The sequence below is a fragment of the Rhododendron vialii genome, chromosome 13a, assembly GCF_030253575.1.
Source record: "Rhododendron vialii isolate Sample 1 chromosome 13a, ASM3025357v1".
In the NCBI taxonomy this organism is placed as follows: domain Eukaryota; kingdom Viridiplantae; phylum Streptophyta; class Magnoliopsida; order Ericales; family Ericaceae; genus Rhododendron; species Rhododendron vialii.
The window spans coordinates 20,389,681-20,409,151 of NC_080569.1; the positions used below are offsets into that span (position 1 = coordinate 20,389,681).

A 19,471-nucleotide genomic window follows, 5' to 3' on the forward strand; every position below is an offset into this window, starting at 1 on the left:
TTTTGAAATATCAAAGATGAAGCCTTGAATTGGTGTTATGTAATTATTTATTTAATTCAGTTAAATTATCCTGTGTTTCGTTCACTAACCTCTCTGCTCCCAGACAACATGTCAAAAAAGTAATGAACGCAATTATTGGAGAAGCATGATTCTGAAAATAACAACGGCTTTGTTCGTTTAGTAACTTTGAATATTTTAGTTTTGGTAATGAGTAGAGAGAGAAATAAGATAATGATTATAAAGAGTGGTAATAATTGGAGAGAGATAGATAGAGAAATGAAATTAATAATTGAAGAAATAAGATAATAATTGAAAAAAAATATAAGATAATGATCAAAAAATAAAATAAAAATAAAATAAATATGTTAAACGAGCAAGGCCAACACTTTTACAAATATTTTAGTGCTTAAATTTACACCAAACCTGACTACGTACGTACTATTTTATCTTAAAAAATACTCCACTACTAGCAAACCTCAAAAAAAATACTCCCTCCGTCCCTTTTTTTGTGTCCAGTATTCCATTTTGGGCTGTCCCTTAATAAGTGTCCATTTTGTAAAGTTAGGGGGGTAAAAGTTGGTGTATTGTCTATTTTGTCCTTAAAAGTAGATTTTATTTTGAAAAGTTAGTGAGTAAAAGTGTAATGATGATGGGTAAGTAGGGAAAGTGGAGGAAAAAGTTGATGTGAAATGTGTAATGATGATGTCTTTTTAATAAGTTGGAGTTACGAAGCAGGACATTTAAAAAGGGACGGAAGGAGTACTCCGTAGGCTAAACAGGCTTGAATGACATCCGCGGGCCAAGACCGCGGTCTACCTCGCTGGTACGGTATTGATTGATGAGTTAAAACCTAGCAGTCGGGAAACATGCTAGGGTAAACTGGGTAGGTTTAGATCCGGAGACAAGTTCCACGACCACATGTCTCTGTAAGCCCTTAACATTTTACTTGTACCCATTTTATCTAGGGTCCTGCTATTGGGCGCATGCAGGTTAAGTGTAATACTTTATTCTTATATTTCTATTCCAAGTGACAGGTCTCTAGTCTGCCGTTGATTGCTTTTTGAACAAGGCTTATAGATGTCCTATCCTGCTTTTATTTTTTGGAAATGACAAAACTAACCTCCATCCATCAGTTCTTAAAGTTCATATATATACAAGTTACTAATACATCCTTGCACAAGAAAAATGCATACGGGCAGTGCTCCACCCCGAATATTTAGGGGTTTTTTTTTTTTTTAAAGAAAAAACCTAATTTCAGTTCTCTTAGGCTGAGTTCTTTTGAACTTAATTTACTTTTCTGATTCGTTCTGATTCCTTTCATTGAAACGAATCAATAACTTATAAAAATTTGACGTAAAATTAACAAATGTAAAAAAAATCAAATAAGGACAAAATTATCAAATTTAAGTTAAATTCAAAAGAATGAGACCTTACTAAGAAACTATCATTGGCAAGATTATCAGCAAAATCTGAGCTTCATGTATGTGAAGGTCTCACTACAAATGAGAGAGCGTTATAATTAACAGTTACATTAAAAAATTTCTCGTTAGCACTTTAAATGGAAAAATTATTGGGTGGTGTGGGGGGCACCGCCACTTGGTGTCTCAACACCCTTATCATCATACATTTCTGTGAGGTCCAAGACCACCCAGTAACTTTAGGCTCTCCATTCTTGTAAGAAGTGATGAAGTATTTGAAATAGAGTTTGAATATAAAAATATAGAGGGTTGTGATTGGAGTTTATACGGATAATAAAATCCTCTATAATCACTTTTTTATTAAACAATATTAATTTAATTATCTAAAATGAAGAAATAAAAGGATGTTTGATTGAAGATGCTCTAAAAGTGAAATGTTAGGTGCAAAGAAAATAGGTAAAGAAAATATCTTTAAAGTGTACATGAACAGCTCAAATGTACTGCACAGTAAATTTGAACCGTTCATGTATACTTTAAGAATATTTTTTTTGTCCTTAGCACTCCTCGCTCTAAATCTAGACCCTTGAAAGAGTAAAACAGCTTTTCTGGGGATTATACAGGAGAGAACTATCCTAGTAGCAAGAGGAAATAAAAAGGGTTAAAAATGTCATTCAATTGCCCAAGATAAAGTAGCTCTGCCATTCCTGACTTTGATAGGTCGCTTGCAATTTAAAAATTAGGCCGGCAGCGAGTGAATCACACAAACGGGCGCACCGATGTGGTGTGTAGCTTTTTCCTTTTATCAACTAGTAAAACCTAGCCCCAACATTCGAGAAGCACACACTCCCGCCCCACCTGTAAGTAACAGATGAGGACGACGGAGGAGGAGGAGCCTCTACAACCGCTGCTATCTGGGAGGGCGCAGAAGAAGAAGCAGAAGTTCAAAGCGAAGAAGGCGCAGAAGAAGGCCTTGGTGAAGGAGCAGAAGAAGAGGGAGGGCGAGCGGAAGCGGAAGGAGTGGGAGGGGAGGGTTGCGGGGTTGTCGGAAGAGGAGAGGGAGAAGCTGATTGGGTCGAGGAACGGGTCGAGGAAGGAGAGGATGGCGAAGAAGTTGGAGGAGAGAGAGAGTAAGGTCAAGAGGCTCAACGACGCCAAAACACACGGCCAGAATATTGTTGTTGACCTTGAATTCGTCAGTCTCATGACTCCGTCTGAGATCAATAGCCTCGTCCACCAGGTCTTTTTCATCTGTTGCTTTATTACATGTTCCTTTTGATTTTGTAACTCCACCCTATGTCACATAATGCACGAGCGTGAACAGCGCCGGCTATACAATTAAAAAAAAAGAGAAAAAATCAAGGTGTTTACCTACTTTGTTTTGGGGTATACAATTTTTTCTGTTGTTGTCCCATGGTGGGGTTGCCCAAGCCCGGATGCTTGTGAAGTTGTGGGGCTTATCTGGAGCCGGCTCTGAGCGTGAAAAGAGTCTTGTAAAATATCCAAGAGTTCTGATTCTAGAACTCGCGAGAGCTAGCGCTGAAAGCGAGGATCGAGAGCATGAGCAAAGGCCCTCATGAATGATTTATGTGAATATGAATTTTGCTTGATAATATGGAAATAAATGTCAGAATTGTTATTTTTCCTACACAGAAGTTGCATTGGTTGCTTCAGGAATTCGCTGAATCCTAGAACAGGTTGAACTTAGAACAATAAAGTAATCTAAAGCACATACACAGGCTATACCTATGGTTGCTGCTGTTTTACTACGATGATGACGAATACAATAGATAGTTATGCTTACTCTCTCTCATTATGATCCACAGTCGGATCCGGTATCCACATGGCTTTGTAACCAGTACCATCAGACTCCACCCTCGTAACAGGCACCAATTCACTTGAGCCACATGTAGTAAGTTGTAGAAGTCAGGTAAAGCAGACTTCGGTTTGTTGTTGCCATGAGTCTTCCCAATGAGGAGTTGGTTGAACTTATTTGGCGTCCTGTGTGAATTATTCTGATTAAGTTTGTTGTCTTAGTTTGGGATACAATGGCTTTGAAATCTGCAGAGTCAGCGGGAAAAAGGATGTGAGAATGGTGATTGCACAGCAAATGCCAAATGTACCCCAATTACAATTTAAGTAATTTGGGGATAAGTAAATAATGTTTAAAGCAACCACTTTTGTGGTTCTAATAGGTTTGGAAATTTGCTTCCATCCTAGAGTTACTTGCACTTTTGCGCAATGTTGTGAGTCCCTTTTGAATTACAGTGTTCTTCGTTGAACACATTTGTGACACTGACACCTAATGGAAAAGAACTAAAGAAGTATAAGTTTTATTGGTATTACGTGTGTGGAAATAAGCCATTGTTATGTTCTTGTGTTGGTTTGATTCTTGGTTATCATTTTTTTTTGGATTTTTTAGCATTGCAAATTTCCTGTTCTTCTGATGCATTCCATAATTTTAAGCTCATAGGACGTTCTGCTGTTTTCTCCATGGTAGTTTTATGCTTCCTTGTTTTTATTGTGGACATTCTTCACTGGGTTTTTTCATTCGTCGAGTCCATGTACGATTTAATGGTTTCATCCTGGATACCGGTTAGATCGGGCTTAGCTATTACTACTAAGAACTAATTACTAACATGTTCTTGTTTCTTGTTACTTTTGTCTAAGTAGTGACTAGTGATTTTCTACTCGATCTTTTTGTTTGTATTTTCACGTAATTATTCAGATCGAAGTGAAAATGTAAGACTAACATCTTTTGCTAAGTTCCAAATAATGATTGTCGTGGATTATGACATGCAGATTTTGAATTGCTACGCGATGAATGGAAGATGCAGTTCCCCTGGCCACCTCTGGTTAACTGGCTGCCATGGAGAAATGGAGATTCAATTGCAAAGGCTCCCAGGGTTCAATAAGTGGATAATAGAGAAGGAGAACCGACCCTATATTGAAGCGTTTCAAGATCGTAAGAAACGTCTGGTATATCTCACAACAGATTCAGAAAATATTCTGGAGGAACTTGATCCAAGGAAAATATACATTGTCGGTGGGTTGGTGGAGCGAAACCGATGGAAAGGGATAACCAAGAAGAAAGCAAAAGAGCAGGGGATTAAAACTGCCAAACTCCCCATAGGAAACTATATGAAGATGTCTGGCTCCAAGGTATGGTTAGGTTTTTGGTTCTTGCTTTGTTACTTTGCTATTTTGTTCTTTGGAAATCTTTGCTAATTTTTACTCTCGCCATCGCTGCACTCCTTGCTTGTTCTCCAATTTGTGTTGTTCATGGACCTACTTACTGTTTTGCGAAGGCATGAATGTTGAATTTCAAGCAGCAAAATGGAAGTATGATACTATTTCTAAATTTGTCTGCATTCAGGCTGAAACATGAGGATCTGTTTTTACAGTCTTCAATAAGAGGAAGGAAGCTATATAACCTGTTACAAAGTGTGACTTAAAATATGATGCCTGCAAAGTTTTACCCTGGATCACCAACGAGAGGCAATGGTCAGGCTCCAACAGTTGGATTGAATCTATGCGTTAGCAAGCCACTTTTTTTTTTCCCAGGCCTAGAAGGCCTATATTAGCTTATTCTGAAAACATTTTCCCCTATATTTTTTAGTATGTTATTCCACCAAAAAATTAGCTTAGTACCCAACCCCACAACACCCCCCCCCCCTCCAAGTTTTAAGGATGAGAAAATGGAGAAGATAACCTTTGTCTCCTAAGGTCACAGGTTCGAAACCTGTTAGGTGCTATAAACTCCTTTGGGGCCAGTCCGTATAGCTTTGCTCTGGCTTTAATTGGGTCTCCCGCAAGTGGGCGGTGGGATTGGTTCCCCAAGGTTTGTTGAGGTGCCCAAAAGCTAGCCCGGACACCTGAGTTATCAAAAAATAAGAATAAAAATTGTCTTTTAGTTTTTAGTTTTTAGTTTTGAGTATCAGGTTGATTTCTTTTCCAAGAGTTACGTTTTGGAAACCAAGAAAAATCGTTTTCATATGAAGAAATTGTTTTTCCCCATTGAATATTTTGCATTTGTCAATTTGAATTCAGGTCCTCACTGTGAATCAAGTGATAGAAATACTCCTCAAGTTCTTGGAAACTAGGGATTGGAAGACTTCTTTCTTTAAGGTGATCCCTCAAAGAAAAAGATGTGAAGCTGATTCAGAAAAAAACCAAGGAGATTCAAACGGAGAAGATAACGAAGTGGCTGCTGATCAGGTTAAGAGGAAAAAGAAGCGTGTTGAATCTGCTGATTAGCTTAAGAGGCAAAAGAAATGTGTTGAATCCTGTCCTCATGGCTAGCGGATTGGGCGTGGCTGAAAAATTCTAGGTTCAGGGTCATGACGTAGTTTCTTTTCTATTTCTCTTCTTTTCCATCAACAATTGTTAGCATAGTGCTGACCGGTAGCATTAAAAGCGAACAAAAGGATATTTACGCATTGCCATGAATTTGTTTCTTCCTTCTTTTTGGGTTACTACCAAAGAGGCACCTGCGATGCATGCAAAAGGTTTTGCCAACTGAATGTCATAGATATCTCAGTAAATTGTTTTACTACTTACAATTCAACATGCCTTCTTCATATACCAGGATAGGAAAATCGGGATCCTCCAAGTTCATGGAATGCTTCTTTTTTTTTTATCATCTGCATCGAGTGAGTACTTTGCTACCAGGTACAAGAAAGAAAACAGAGATTACAACAGGAAGATCAAAAGGAAGTGTTTGTTTATTTGGTAATCCCTCTAATAATAGAGAATGCTTCGGCAAAGCTGATCAATAGGGGTCATCAATCGAGAACAACTTTCGTGCATCTATTTCATTTTTCAACTCAGAAAGGAGTTGGAAATCGGAAAAAGCAACAATAATGCACTGTCATAAATGGATTTTGTCATCGAGGCTGAAAATAGAAAGTATTTCCATTAGAAACATAGGATTTTCGCTGCATAAAAAGTACTCCTAGCCACATTTTGCCTGACATCATCTCCATCATGCATTCAGAAACGAATCTACAAGACTGGATTAGTCATCCGTGCACATCATACCAATATGTCCAACAAGAAGGTCGGTCTATGTTGTATAATACCCATTATCATTTCAACACTTTATTGAGCTCTGCAGTGCATTGCCCTCCAATATATACTGACTTATAGAAGAGTTTTTGAATGCAAATCATAGCCTCCCTTGTAGCATACACTGATCCATTATCAGTTTGAAGCATAGAGAAAAACACCCCAAATCGAGCATAAACCAATACATAGCTGGAGCCACTGGTGTTTGATTCCACAAGTTCAAAATTAGGTCTGGTGCCATTTGTGAACAAAAAATGTATTAGCCATATCGAAAATATATAAAATGTATTAGCCATATCAAAAATATATTACTATATGCCAGGATGACCAGTCTGGCATTGGTGCATGGTGCCAAAACAACGGACACGATTTAAGTTAGAAATGCCTTGAAGTGAATTTGTGCTAGCTATTTGATGACAGTAAGTCGGCCAAATCAAAGAGTAGAATCCTACTAAAATCATGTAAATACATTGTCAACTTACCTTATCTCAATTCTCTTCAATTTCCACACCTCCACATTCTGGAAAGCAAATTAATGCCGAGTCTGTAAGATACAATGGAAAGGTAGTATTCTTCCCCCGCTTTCCTTTGGGGCCGGATCCCCGTTAAGAAGCTTGTCTCTCCGTCTTCATATTTTATAGACATTTGTCATATTGTTACGTCAATTTCATTTTCTAAGATGTTATTACGGTATAAGATTGTGAGGACTTAAGAGTAGTTTTCCATTGGCACAAGGGTGATGTTTTAACGTTCAAGGAAAAAATGGACCTAAATTTCCTGCCTTACTAATGTTTTTAGGGGACGAGTCTGTCCGGGTTGTTTCTGGTATCGGGTCTGTTTTGATGATGAAGACCATTGATATTTTACACGCGCCGAGAACATTAGGCACGTTAAAATTCATTTGTGATATCGTTTAAAATATTTTTGGAACACATTTATTTCCATGAAAATGGGTTTAGAAAACATAGCAGCACTAGATAGAAATATTCAACTAGAATGATTTTTTTTTCCTATTGTTCTCGATGAAGTCTAAAATATCTGTCCCAATCATAAATACAGACCATAAAACGGCTCGGAAACAACCTAGACATGATCGTCTCACGGGAGTAGAGAGGATCCCATCCCAATTTTTAGGCATGGAGTCTATGGACACCCGTGGGGTTATTTTCGAATTCCCGCATAGCGTACTGTTGGGTCCATTTTGCTTCTGTTTGGCAATTCTCCCTATTTTCAAAGATGGCATTAACAACAGAACCCAACCCAATATGACACGATCCCTCCACTTCCCGACGTCGTTTCATTTCCCCAACCCAACCCACTCCTCCCACCTCAACTCGATTCGGGCCACCACCAAAACCCTAGCTCCCCGCATCGACAATCCACACTTCCGCCCGCTACAAATGACGACGGCGACGACAGAGCCTCCGATTACGAGTGGCGAAAACTCTCTCCAAAACGAGGACAGATGCGCTTCACAACCTCTAATGTCGAAGAGGGCGCAGAAGAAGCTGTTGAAGCAGCAGAAGTTCGAAGCGAAGAAGGCGCAGAAGAAGGCCCTGGCGAAGGAGCAGAGGAAGAGGGAGGGCGAGAGGAAGCGGAGGGAGTGGGAGGAGAGGGTCGCGGGGTTGTCGGAAGAGGAGAGAGAGAAGCTGATAGGGTCGAGGAAGGGGTTGAAGAAGGAGAGGATGGAGAAGAGGTGCGAGGAGAGAGAGAGTAAGGTTAAGAGGCTCAACGAGGCCAAGACGCAGGGACAGAATATAGTCGTCGACCTCGAATTCGCCAGCCTCATGACTCCGTCTGAGATCAATAGCCTCGTCCAACAGGTCTATTTTTTTTTTCTACTGCACTTGCCCTAATTCGATCTTGTAACTCGCACTTTAAGTCACATAAGGCACGAGCATATGCTAAAATTCACGAGAGCGAGGATTGAGAGCGCGAGCCCAGAGCAAGAATTGAGAGCATGAGCAAAGGGCCGTACTAAAGGATTATTTGATTATGCGTTTTGCTAGATAATATGGATTAAAATGTCCAGTTTTTATTTTGCCTAGTCACTTTATGCATGCGCTCCAGCATTATTAGTTATGTTTCCTAGTTTAAGTAAACATCAACACATGATAGGTAAGGTGACTGATGATGTTGGCAAGCTTCATTTGGTTGAAAAACATTTGCCTAGTTTCCAATAGATGACCAAATATGATTAGCCAAAAGGCAAATGGGTAAATTAGATAGCAAACATATGTTCTTGTAGCTCCAATATTGATATGCATTTTGCATGGCAAGTGTAAATAAAATGGTAGTACAAATTTTATTTTGCCTAGTGTATACTTGCTCCATCACTATTGTCTTTTTTCCTTGTTAAATACTTAAATTACATTATGAACATATGATAGGTGAGGTGATGAATGATTTGGCAAGTTTCAATTGATTGAAAAAATTTATGGTTGAATATATCCGGAAAAAATGCAAGTAGGTAAAATGCATAGCTAGCAAGCATGTTGGAGGCAGAAAGCTGTGCTTGTTAGCTATGATACCAACAGGCCTCATTTGCCCAGTTAGAGATGGCTTAGCTATCTTTTGTTTTCTTAAATTGAACACGTGATTTTCACGTGCTTAAACTTCTATTGTAATTTTTATACTTGTAGATTCCTCAGCAGACGTACCATTAAATTCAGAAGTCACCATGGTGCTTCAGGAATTTGCAGAAAATCCAAGAGTTTATGAACGTAGAAAGATTAGTAATGTACAGTGCATACACTGGCTAGACTGGTGGTTGCTTCTGTTTCACAATGATGGTGATGAATACAAGCGATAGTTATCCTTGCTTTCTCACTCTGATCTGTAGTTGGATCCGGTATCCTCATGGCTACATAAGCAGTACCATCAGATTCCACAATCGTAACAGGCACCACTTCACTTGAGCCACATGAAATAAGTTATAGAAGTTAGGTAGAGCAGAATTAGTTCGTTGTTGCCTCAAGTCTTTGCAATAAGAGTTGGTTGAATGTATTAAGGCTTCCAATGTGAATTATTCGGATTGAGTTATTTTTCTTAGTTTGGTTTTATGAATTTTCAATTTTGGGATGGATAGATTATGGTCTACGATGCATGATTATGTTGGCTGTGATTTACCCATGGACTAGATAGAATTGCTTTGAGTTCGTAGTACTTGAGTATTTATTAACTGTGGACTACCATGTTTAGTTCGCCAACAATAGTTATGATCCTTTGAGAGGTTGCATGTTAATGCAGGAAAAACAAAAGCAGTTACATTGAATGGGAGTCAGTCTCTTCGTATAAATGGAATGAGGTATCCTTGTGAAGGAGAACAAAAGCAAACTAATCCAATAGAGAGTTTTCCTTTAGCTTAAGTGGAAGAGTAGTACTAGTTGTGGCTGATCATATGGCTTAATGACGTCTGGTAAGCATAGAAGTTTATAATGTTTTTTTTTTTTTGGTAAAGAGAAGTTTATAATGTTGATCTTGAAGATGGTATTCACGTATTATATGGTTTGATTGCCAATTCGAGGTACCGGGTAATTTGTAGTACATTCTTCACTGAATCTCTTTGCAAAGAGTGTTCTTTTGATCATTATTTGTACTCATTTGAACTCAGTTATTGTCACCTTTTGAAATCATGACATAGGAAACATTTGGCTGAAAGCCATGTGTGGAATGTAGGAGTGGGAAGAGTACCTGAGGTCGCCGCCCTCCGGGTATATGGCGGTTGCTACAATGGTGCTCGAGACCACTGGAGGTGGAGGAGGAAAGAGCTCGGGGCAGACTTAGAAAGAGGGATGGCAGTGGAGAGTGAGGTCTTAACCAGAGAGTAGATAGGTGTATTGAATGCTTGTTGAATACTTGTCTTTACTATAGTGTCAATTCTCCTTATGTATGAGCCTCGGAGATGAGAGAGCCAGGTGTGAGGCTCTTCCCCATTGGGGGGAAGAGTGGAGGTTGACGTGCTTTCCTCTTTTAGTCCCAAGTCAGGCCTCGGAGCTTGTAATCAAGGAACCAACAGAGGCTATTTCGGTGATACATGGAGACCCGTATCATCTACCAAGTTAGGCGGTAGGTATGATACGGGCTCCGAGGTGCCAGGCGGTAGGTATGATACTTCTTCCGAGATGTTAGATGGCGGTCAAGTCCCTTCTTTCTCTAGGACCGGTCAAGTTAGAGCTCGCAGGAGGCAAGCTCGTCCTCCTTGACAAACCCTTTGCTCTAGCCTTCAAACCACATTCCTCCTTAGGTCCCGAGTGAGATACCTAGGCCTTGCTACTGGCCTAGGGACAGTGTGTAAAGTCACCTTTGAATACATGTAGAGGGCTCGTGGAGCCTTAAGAGTGTTAAGTAGGAAGGCCTGGAGGAGGCATTGCTCCTCCAGAGGTAGAGTTGTGGAGGAAGCCTTACTTTGGTGGAGGCAAGGCTTGTGGAGGAAGCCTTGCTTTGGTGGAGGTAGAGTTCGTGGAGGAAGCCTTACTTTGGCGGAGGCAAGATTTGTGAAGGAAGCGTTACTTTGGTGGAGGCAAGGCTTGCGGAGGAAGCCTTGCTCTGCCGGAGGTGAGTATCATGGAGGAAGCCTTGTTGCTCCTGGAGGTAAGGGTTGTGGAGGAAGCCTTGCTCCTCCAGGGGGTGAGTATCATGGATGAAGCCTTGCTCCTCCTGGGGGTAAGGGTTGTGGAGAAAGCCTTGCTCCTCCAGGAGGTGAGTATTATGGAGGAACCTTGCTTCACCTGGAAAGGGTCGCTGGAGGGGCTCCTGGAGATCCGGATGTGGGATATATCATATGCCCACACCATGGAACATTGGTAACTGTGGAAGCCCACTGGGTAGAATGAATAATGAGATATGATTGATTGCTCTGCCGGGAATCCAGTGTAGTTTTTTTTTTTTAATGTGGTTTGCGTGGCGCATATAGATTTGACATGATGGCGCTTAGCATGTTTCTGAGATGGGCTCGGTACGAGGCTACTATTGAAGGGATGTTTATCGTCTTCTTATTGCATGTACTACCCGATCTTACATATATTTCAGGCGTGTAGCAAATTAGTGGTGGGCGAATTGGAGTATTTGAAGGATTTAACTTATATGGAGATCATTTTGAGAAATCATGATTGTTGTAAATTTAAGGGAGTTTTGGGGCCCATCAGTTGTGTTTTTGGAGGCTCGTGTGAAATTATTTTGAGGATATTAGAGGCATTTAGGTGGTGTTCCACTTTAAGAAAAAGTACTTTTTTTTCAAAATGTTTGAATTTCAAACTCAAATATAATGAAAATGAAAAATATTTTTTCAATTTTTTTTGCACTGTTTAAAAGATCTTAATGAGATCTATCAAACAAGATTTGTATTGGTAAGAAAATTATTTGCGTAAACACATGATTTTTGAGTTTGAAATTACCTTCTTTTTCAAAAAGTACTTTTTTTGAGAAACCGGAACGGCCCCTTACTTTTGAGGCATTGCAAGAAATTCTGGTCATCTCAGCAAATTTCTTCTTGTTTTGATAAATTCCATAATTTTAAGCTCATAGGCTCTCTGCCTATGATGCACCAACCTGGACACGGAAATTCTAAAAAAATTGGGGATATGGACAAGGTGGGGGACACGCCACGCGTATATTATTTATTAAAAAAAATAAAAATATACACACACACACACACACACATATGTTTATATATTCGGTTTTTGAAAATAGCCAGTCTTATCAGGTGATTCATTTTGAAATTCTTAATGATTGATGCATCATTTGTGATAGTTTATATGATATATTAGATAAGAAACGTCATATATTAAGTTAATTGCAAAAGTCAGAAATAGATCTACAAAATGCCGTCCTAAGATCATCAATAACTGAGCTGTGATGTCATCTGCAGATTAGGGTTTAGTTCGCTGAAGATATGTTCTTTTATAGGTTTAATTATATTTTAACCCAAAACTTTTTAAGTAATAACCCAAAAAAATTAAAAAAATTACAGATGCACCCCAGTCGTGTCCCATACGAGTCCCACCCGTTTCCCCATCCGTGTCCCCCTCTAAAAATTTAATTAAATTATTGGATGCGCCACATGGCGTGTCTGACATGTGTCCACGTTTGTCCGGAGGTCGAGGTGCCGGTGCTTTATAGACCTCCACTGTTTTATACTTGTGTGTCGGGTCCTCTTTTTTTTTTGATCGGCATGTCGTGTCCTTGTTATCATGGTCATCGTTCACTGGGGTTTTCGTTCATTGAGTCCATGTACGATTTGATGGTTACATGTCCTGACCCTACTTAATACGTATGGGAAATCTTGGTTCCCAGCTGGATCCGGCAGCTATTACTTAATTAACATGTGTTATGCTTCTTGTTATCTATTTTGCTTAAGTAGTGACTAGTGATCTTTTACTCATCTTTTGTATATATATAAATATATTTTGTTTTGATTACTCAGAACAAAGTGGAAACCACAATATGACCATATCATTGTTTGCTAAGTTCCAAATACTGATTGTCATGGATGCAAACATGCAGATTATGTATTGCTACGCGATGAATGCAAGATGCAGTTCCCCTGGCCACCTCTGGTTAACTGGCTGCCATGGAGAGATGGAGATTCAATTGCAAAGGCTTCCAGGGTTTGATAAGTGGATAATAGAGAAGGAGAACCGACCGTATGTTGAAGCTTTTCAAGATCGTAAGGAACATTTGGTATATCTCACAGCTGATTCAGAAAATATTCTGGAGGAACTTGATCCAAGGAAAATATACATTGTCGGTGGGTTGGTGGATCGGAACAGATGGAAAGGGATAACTATGAAGAAAGCAGAAGAGCAGGGGATTCAAACTGCAAAACTTCCCATAGGAAACTATCTGAAGATGTCTGGCTCCAAGGTATGGTTTGTTTTTTGGTTCTTACTTTGTTATTTTGCTATTTAGTTCCTTGTAAATCTTTGCTATTTTTCACTCTCAACATCGCTGCACTCCTTGCTTGTTCTTCAATTTTGTGCTGTTTATGGACCTACGTACTGTTTAGTGTTGAGAGTTTCTGCAAAAGCATGAATGGTGAATTTCTAGCAGCAAAATGGAAGTATGATCTATTTCTGCATTCAGGCTGAAACACGAGGATCTGTTTTTATGGTCTTCAGTAAGTTAGAGAGGAAGGAAGCTAAATAAGCTGTTACATAGTGTGACTTCGAATATGATACCTGTTAAGTTTTACCCTGGATCACCAAAGAGAGGTTTCAGGCAGGCGCCAACAGGTGGATTTATCCTAGTGAAATTTGATCTGGAGATGGAAAGAGGGAAAGGAAAGTTGGGAGTACTTCAATCATTTTGTGATTTTTGCAGGATTCTGGACTCATTTTGCTAAATAATATGTACAAGTGTTGGTGAGATTTAGAGTCATAGTGAATTTTGAAAAAAATGGATTTATGGTGAACTATGGGTCAATGATATGACACGATTTAATCTGTGCACTAGAAAGCACTTTTGTTTCCAGGCCTAGAAGGCCTAAATTAGCTTAGTCTGGAAGCATTTTTATTTTTCAATTTTTAGTAAATTATTCCAGCAAAATGGATTCGTTTTCCCTTTTTTCCTACAAGAATAACGATGAGAAAATGCAGCAACATAATCTTTGTCTTTCTGTTTTTAGTTTTCTGTGTATCCGATCGATTTCTTTTCCAAGAGTTATGTTTTGTTAACCAATCAAATTCTTTCTATATGAAGATATTGTTCTTCCCCATTCAATATTTTGCATTTGTAAATATGTATTCAGGTCCTCACTGTGAATCAAGTAATAGAAATACTCCTCAAGTTTTTGGAGACTAGGGATTGGAAGACTTCATTCTTTAAGGTGATCCCTCAAAGGAAAAGATGTGAAGCTGATTCAGAAAAAAAACAAGGAGATTCAGATGGAGAAGATAACAGTGAGACTGCTGATCACCTTAAGAGGAAAAAGAATTGTGTTGAATCCTGTCCTCATCGTGAAAAAAAGCTTGATGAATGTTAAGATCGAAACAGATTCTCTACTTGAGGTCAATCTTTACCAACAACGGCACCCCAGCCCAGAAGGTCACCATCATGGGGCTCTGGTGGAGGATTCTCGGATTCTCATGTCACACATGGGTGCCAATCTCACTCATGTTTACCGTCTTGCAAATTAGAGCACGGACAACCTGGCAAGATTTGGTGTGGAACAAGCAGAGGAGCTGGTAATCTCCGTTGATATTCCGCCATTGAACAAGGCCGTTCATCATCAAGGATAGCCTGGGGATTTGGCATTGGAATGTTTAAGCTGTCTCTAGTTTGGTTTTTAGGTCTATTTAAACATGGTGTTTACTGTTGACTCTAGTCTTAGTGCTGGACTTGTTCTGTTTGCTGCTGTTGGTTTGTTAATCTTTGAATTTCAGATGTACCAAAAAAAGAACAAAGAATCCTGTTGTGCAAAACTTCTACAGTGGTATGGAAGCATCATGCTCTCGATAAATATAGGACCATTTGATTGAAAAGTAGGTTATCACAACCCTTGGATTAAAACTACTCACAAAACTAAAGTGGATTTGTCAAAAATGAGATAGTTTTGTGAATTTTTGACCAAAAATCATAGTACTCCTTTCGTCCCAATTTTTAGGAAACTCAAAATTTATCTTGACACAATCATTGCACCATTTCTAAAAGAACTTTCCCAAACTACCCTTCCATTTTTAAAATCAATTTGGAGTACTAATATTCTCACAAAAATTGGCAACTAAACTGAGGAGTAGCACGGGTAAAAAACAACAGTGCTATATGCACAGATTTTTGAAAACAGATAGCGCATACAAATAGGTTTTTGGATCCCGTTTTGGGTCCTACGAGGATGATTGAAGCCGCTCATTTTGTTCAAAACATCATGTTTAAGGTCACCGTAAAAAATCAGCTCATTTGGATATCGGTAAAGGGGTTTACGATACACCCAACTTTGCTTCAGAAATAGCCTTTTTTTTGAAGCAAAGCTAGGTGTTTCGTAAACCCCCTTATCGATATCCAAATGAGCTGATTTTTTACGGAGACCTCCAACAAGATAGTTTGAACAAAATGAGCGGCTCCGATCATTTTTTTGGGACCCAAAACGGGTCCAAAGTCCATCTGTACACGCTATCTATTTTCAAAAATCTGTATCGGTAGCAGTTTTGAAAAAACAATTGAGGAGTAGTATAATCTAGAAACCCACAAACAGAAACCAAGGAGTAATCCCGAAAATGTAGGCGCCAATTTGATTGATTACCAATTTTGAACTGCTCTAAATAGGGCGCCTAAAAGAATACTTAAAAAATTGGTGGAAAGTCCACTATAGCATGTTTGTAACCCACTAAGTCCCCTTTTAAATTTCATAACTCCTCTAGTCCACTAATATAGTTATATAACCTAATAACTCTAATTTACTTAAAAAGAGATATTTTTTAAGACCAAAAAACCCTCCTATATAAAATATAGAGAGAGAAACCCTAGATCACAAAACAGATCTGAGCCTCCCCTCTCCCACCCTCTCTATCTCCTCCCCTCCCCTGGTGAGCCGTCCACCCCAAATTCTCCACGCCGATGAGCTCTCCCTCACTCACCATGAAGTGGATCGGGCCCACGCTGCCCATAATGGTGATGCTTACCAACAAGTGGCTGCTGTCGCCGCCCCCGCCCTTGATGGACGCTGTCGACATAGCCCTCGATGGACGCCGCCGCCATGGCCAGAGATCCATGGCCGCTACCATCATTGCCGAGTTCTCGCCCTCCATTGCGTCAGCCTCTCGGTTTTGTATATCCCTTAAAAAATACTAATCCATAGGTTTTATTCCTATAGTACATATATTATACTCTCAGGAACAGTTGCTGTCCATTGTCGATCGCTGTAGAATTTGCTTTGAAACTCCGCGTTTCCTCGAGAGCCCGGGTGTGTAAGTTCCTTGGTGAGTTTTTCTCTGCCTTGTTTTGGTTAATTACCTGATAGGAAAAAAAGGGAAGGGTTATATGTGTGCTTTTTTTAGGGTTAAAGATTTGAAGTTTTTTGAATAAATATATAAGGTTATATTTGTGCTTTTCATTAATCAGTTATTGATTTGGTCCACGAAGCGGCATCTCCGACTTGCTTCTGATATATTTGGAGTTTTTTGAATAAATATATAAGGTTATGTGTGTTTTTTCTCGGGCTAGATATATAAGGTTAGAACATATTGTGTTTTTTGAAAAAATATATAAGATTATATATGTGCTTTTTGTGTCACAAAAAAAATATATTTTTGTGTGTTTTTGTTATTATTTAATGTCATTTTTTAAAACATTTTTAGTTAGAGAGAGATATAATAATATATAACGTTATATTGTTATATATAACATTCTAGATTAGAAATATTCTATGTTATTTAATAAAGAGAATATATAACGTTATATATAACCTTTGTACCGTGTAGTATTATATATGAGCTTCTATCATATATAATGGTATATGCTCCGTCGTCGATCACTTATTGAATTGGTCCACGTAACAGCCTCTCCGACTTATACGTGAAAATATATGATTTGAAGCTCGGTTAGCGATGTGGTTTGGTTTATTGTATTGACATAAAAAAAATATTTCAATTTGCATAGAGAATATATAACGTTGTATACGGGATTTTGTCCTCTAAAACTAAAAAAAAGGAGAGGAACTAATAACGTTTTATGTTCGCTTATTGAATAGGTTCGCGCAACGGCCTCCCAAAAGCACATATGGATATATCCATATATTATCATAAGCAAGTCGAAGAGGTCGCTGCGCGGACCAATTCAATAAGTGATGGACAACAAAGTATATAACGTTATATGCGAACTTCTGTCATGTGTAATATGTGTTTTTATCTCGTTTTTGAGATATATTACTGTTGTTTATGTTGTTTTGAATATGTATATATGTAGATATAGAGGTTATGAGAATGTTATTCGGAGGCAGAAAATCAAAAATTTGAAGGATCCGATGAAAGTTTTGATGAAGAAACGATGAAAAAATGAAGCTCGACCCCTTGTGGTCTCATCAACATTCAACTTGGAATTCAATGCGCGACTGGAAATAAGGATAATGGTGGCATGATATGTGAACATATAATGTTATTTTTTAAGATATATAATATTGTTTGAAAGATATGATGTTATTTTGAGAACATATAATTTTATGTCATGTTTTGTGAGACTTAGAGCTACAGAAGTTCAGACATAATATTATATATTCTATTTTTTTGTGAGATTTAGAACTACAGAAGTTCACATATAATGTTATATGTTCTGTTCTATTTTTTATTGAGATTCAGAGCTGCAGAAGCTCAAATATAGTCCACTTCTAAGTTTCATAACCCACTAAGTCCACTAATAATTTTAATGACAAAAATACCCCACCAAAGAAACAAGAGCCTTGTTTCGCTAACACGAAAATATATATTTTCCCATTTTTTTCATTTTTTGTGAGATTCAGAGCTGCAGAAGCTCAAATTTCCCTTATCAAAAAAAAGTCCACTTCCCCCAAACTCAGACTCTTTCCAATATGGATAATTTTTGACCAAAGTGAAGTATTATTTATCACATAAACATGTTTTATATATTATTCATTAAGAAAACATTTACCATCCTATACAGCTACACTTAAGAATAATGGGAGCATGATGCTCCCAAATCATTTGGGAGAATCATAGCCAAAGTAGTCGTTGTGGCTAAGTTCAGGGTTGTGGCATACATCTCTCTTCCTTGGGGTACGGATGGTTGTGTGAGGTCCATTCAGAGCCTCACACGAATAATTTGACCCGTTCGATAATCTTAAAATAATTCTTGAGTGATTTTGTAAAAAATTAGCTCAATAAAATAATTGTAAGAAAATGATCCAATTTTTTAATTTTCTGTTTAGGAATTTAGGATCCTGATACCTATCGACGTCGATAGAAATCAAAACAGTTAATATTTTGAAAGTAATATTTGCATTTTGATACCCATCGATATTCAATTAAGATAATTGTTGTATTGAATACTCTTCTCAACAAGCCTTATAATATCTGCAATTTAAATTATCGGAAAACCAAACAGACACATTTTTAGAATCCTATATTTTGAACGACAAAATGAAGCATTTGATCACTTACTTGCAAGCATCTGATTGAGATTATTTTTTACAAGGTCGCTCAAATAATTATTTTAAAATTATTGAACGAGTCGGATTATTTGTATGAAACTCTGAAGTAGACCTCAGACAAGCATCCGTGCCCAGAGGGAGAGAGAGAGCGAGGAGCAAAGGGGAGAGGTGGCTCCCTGACTTAGACCCAAAACGTCGGGCTTTACATGGGCTGCTGTTGGCAGCGAGGGTCCCTCGCTACAGGGATCCTGAGTCCGCGAGTGGGACGCGGTTTCTTCCGCCCAGACCAACCTCCTTGTCTCTATCTGTCTGTCTCTCTCTCTCAACTCAGCACCTGGTCAGGTGACTCTCTCTCTCGCTCACAATCGGAGTTGCTTCTGCATTTCCGGCGTGGAATGTTGGTATGTTCCCTCAGACTATGAATGAACGGGAAGGAGGGTTTAGGTCCTGTTTCGCTAAGATTTTTATTTTATATTTTATGAGACTATTTATTTTCTCATAATATTATATTTAATTCAAAAAATAAGTATTTGGAAGTTTGGAACACACCCTTAGCCTGGGATTTCCTCGCTGTCGTGATTTTTACCAACGAAAACCTTCAAACCTTCCAGATCGATGCTTTTCATTTATTTGGTGAGTTTTAGGGGTTATCCGCTTTTGTGTGTGTGTGTGTGGGGAAACTTTTGGAAGTGAAGTTCCTACATGATGGAGGTGAGGTTGTAAAGAACTCACACTCTACTTAAAATATGTAAGAGCATCTTCCTACTTCACCAAATCCTTACTCAAAACTCAAATTTGAGTAAAAAACCCCCCAAAATCCACCTCCGCTTCCTGCCCAAACCCATACTAAATTTGGGTTTTACTCAACTTTTTCATCAAATTTGATTTGAAC

General features: G+C 38.6%; 2 protein-coding genes across 2 annotated transcripts; both read left to right on the forward strand.

Moving 5' to 3' along the window:
• The first annotated feature begins 2,116 nt into the window (after positions 1 to 2,116).
• Positions 2,117 to 5,977, forward strand: LOC131313092 (tRNA (guanine(9)-N1)-methyltransferase-like). Its single transcript, XM_058341195.1, has 3 exons — positions 2,117 to 2,655; positions 4,218 to 4,577; positions 5,466 to 5,977. The coding sequence occupies exons 1-3, from the start codon at positions 2,287 to 2,289 to the stop codon at positions 5,670 to 5,672; spliced, it is 936 nt and encodes a 311-aa protein (XP_058197178.1). The 5' UTR covers positions 2,117 to 2,286; the 3' UTR covers positions 5,673 to 5,977.
• Positions 5,978 to 7,603: 1,626 nt separating this feature from the next.
• Positions 7,604 to 14,962, forward strand: LOC131313091 (tRNA (guanine(9)-N1)-methyltransferase-like). Its single transcript, XM_058341194.1, has 3 exons — positions 7,604 to 8,305; positions 12,987 to 13,346; positions 14,230 to 14,962. The coding sequence occupies exons 1-3, from the start codon at positions 7,619 to 7,621 to the stop codon at positions 14,461 to 14,463; spliced, it is 1,281 nt and encodes a 426-aa protein (XP_058197177.1). The 5' UTR covers positions 7,604 to 7,618; the 3' UTR covers positions 14,464 to 14,962.
• Positions 14,963 to 19,471: the final 4,509 nt, after the last annotated feature.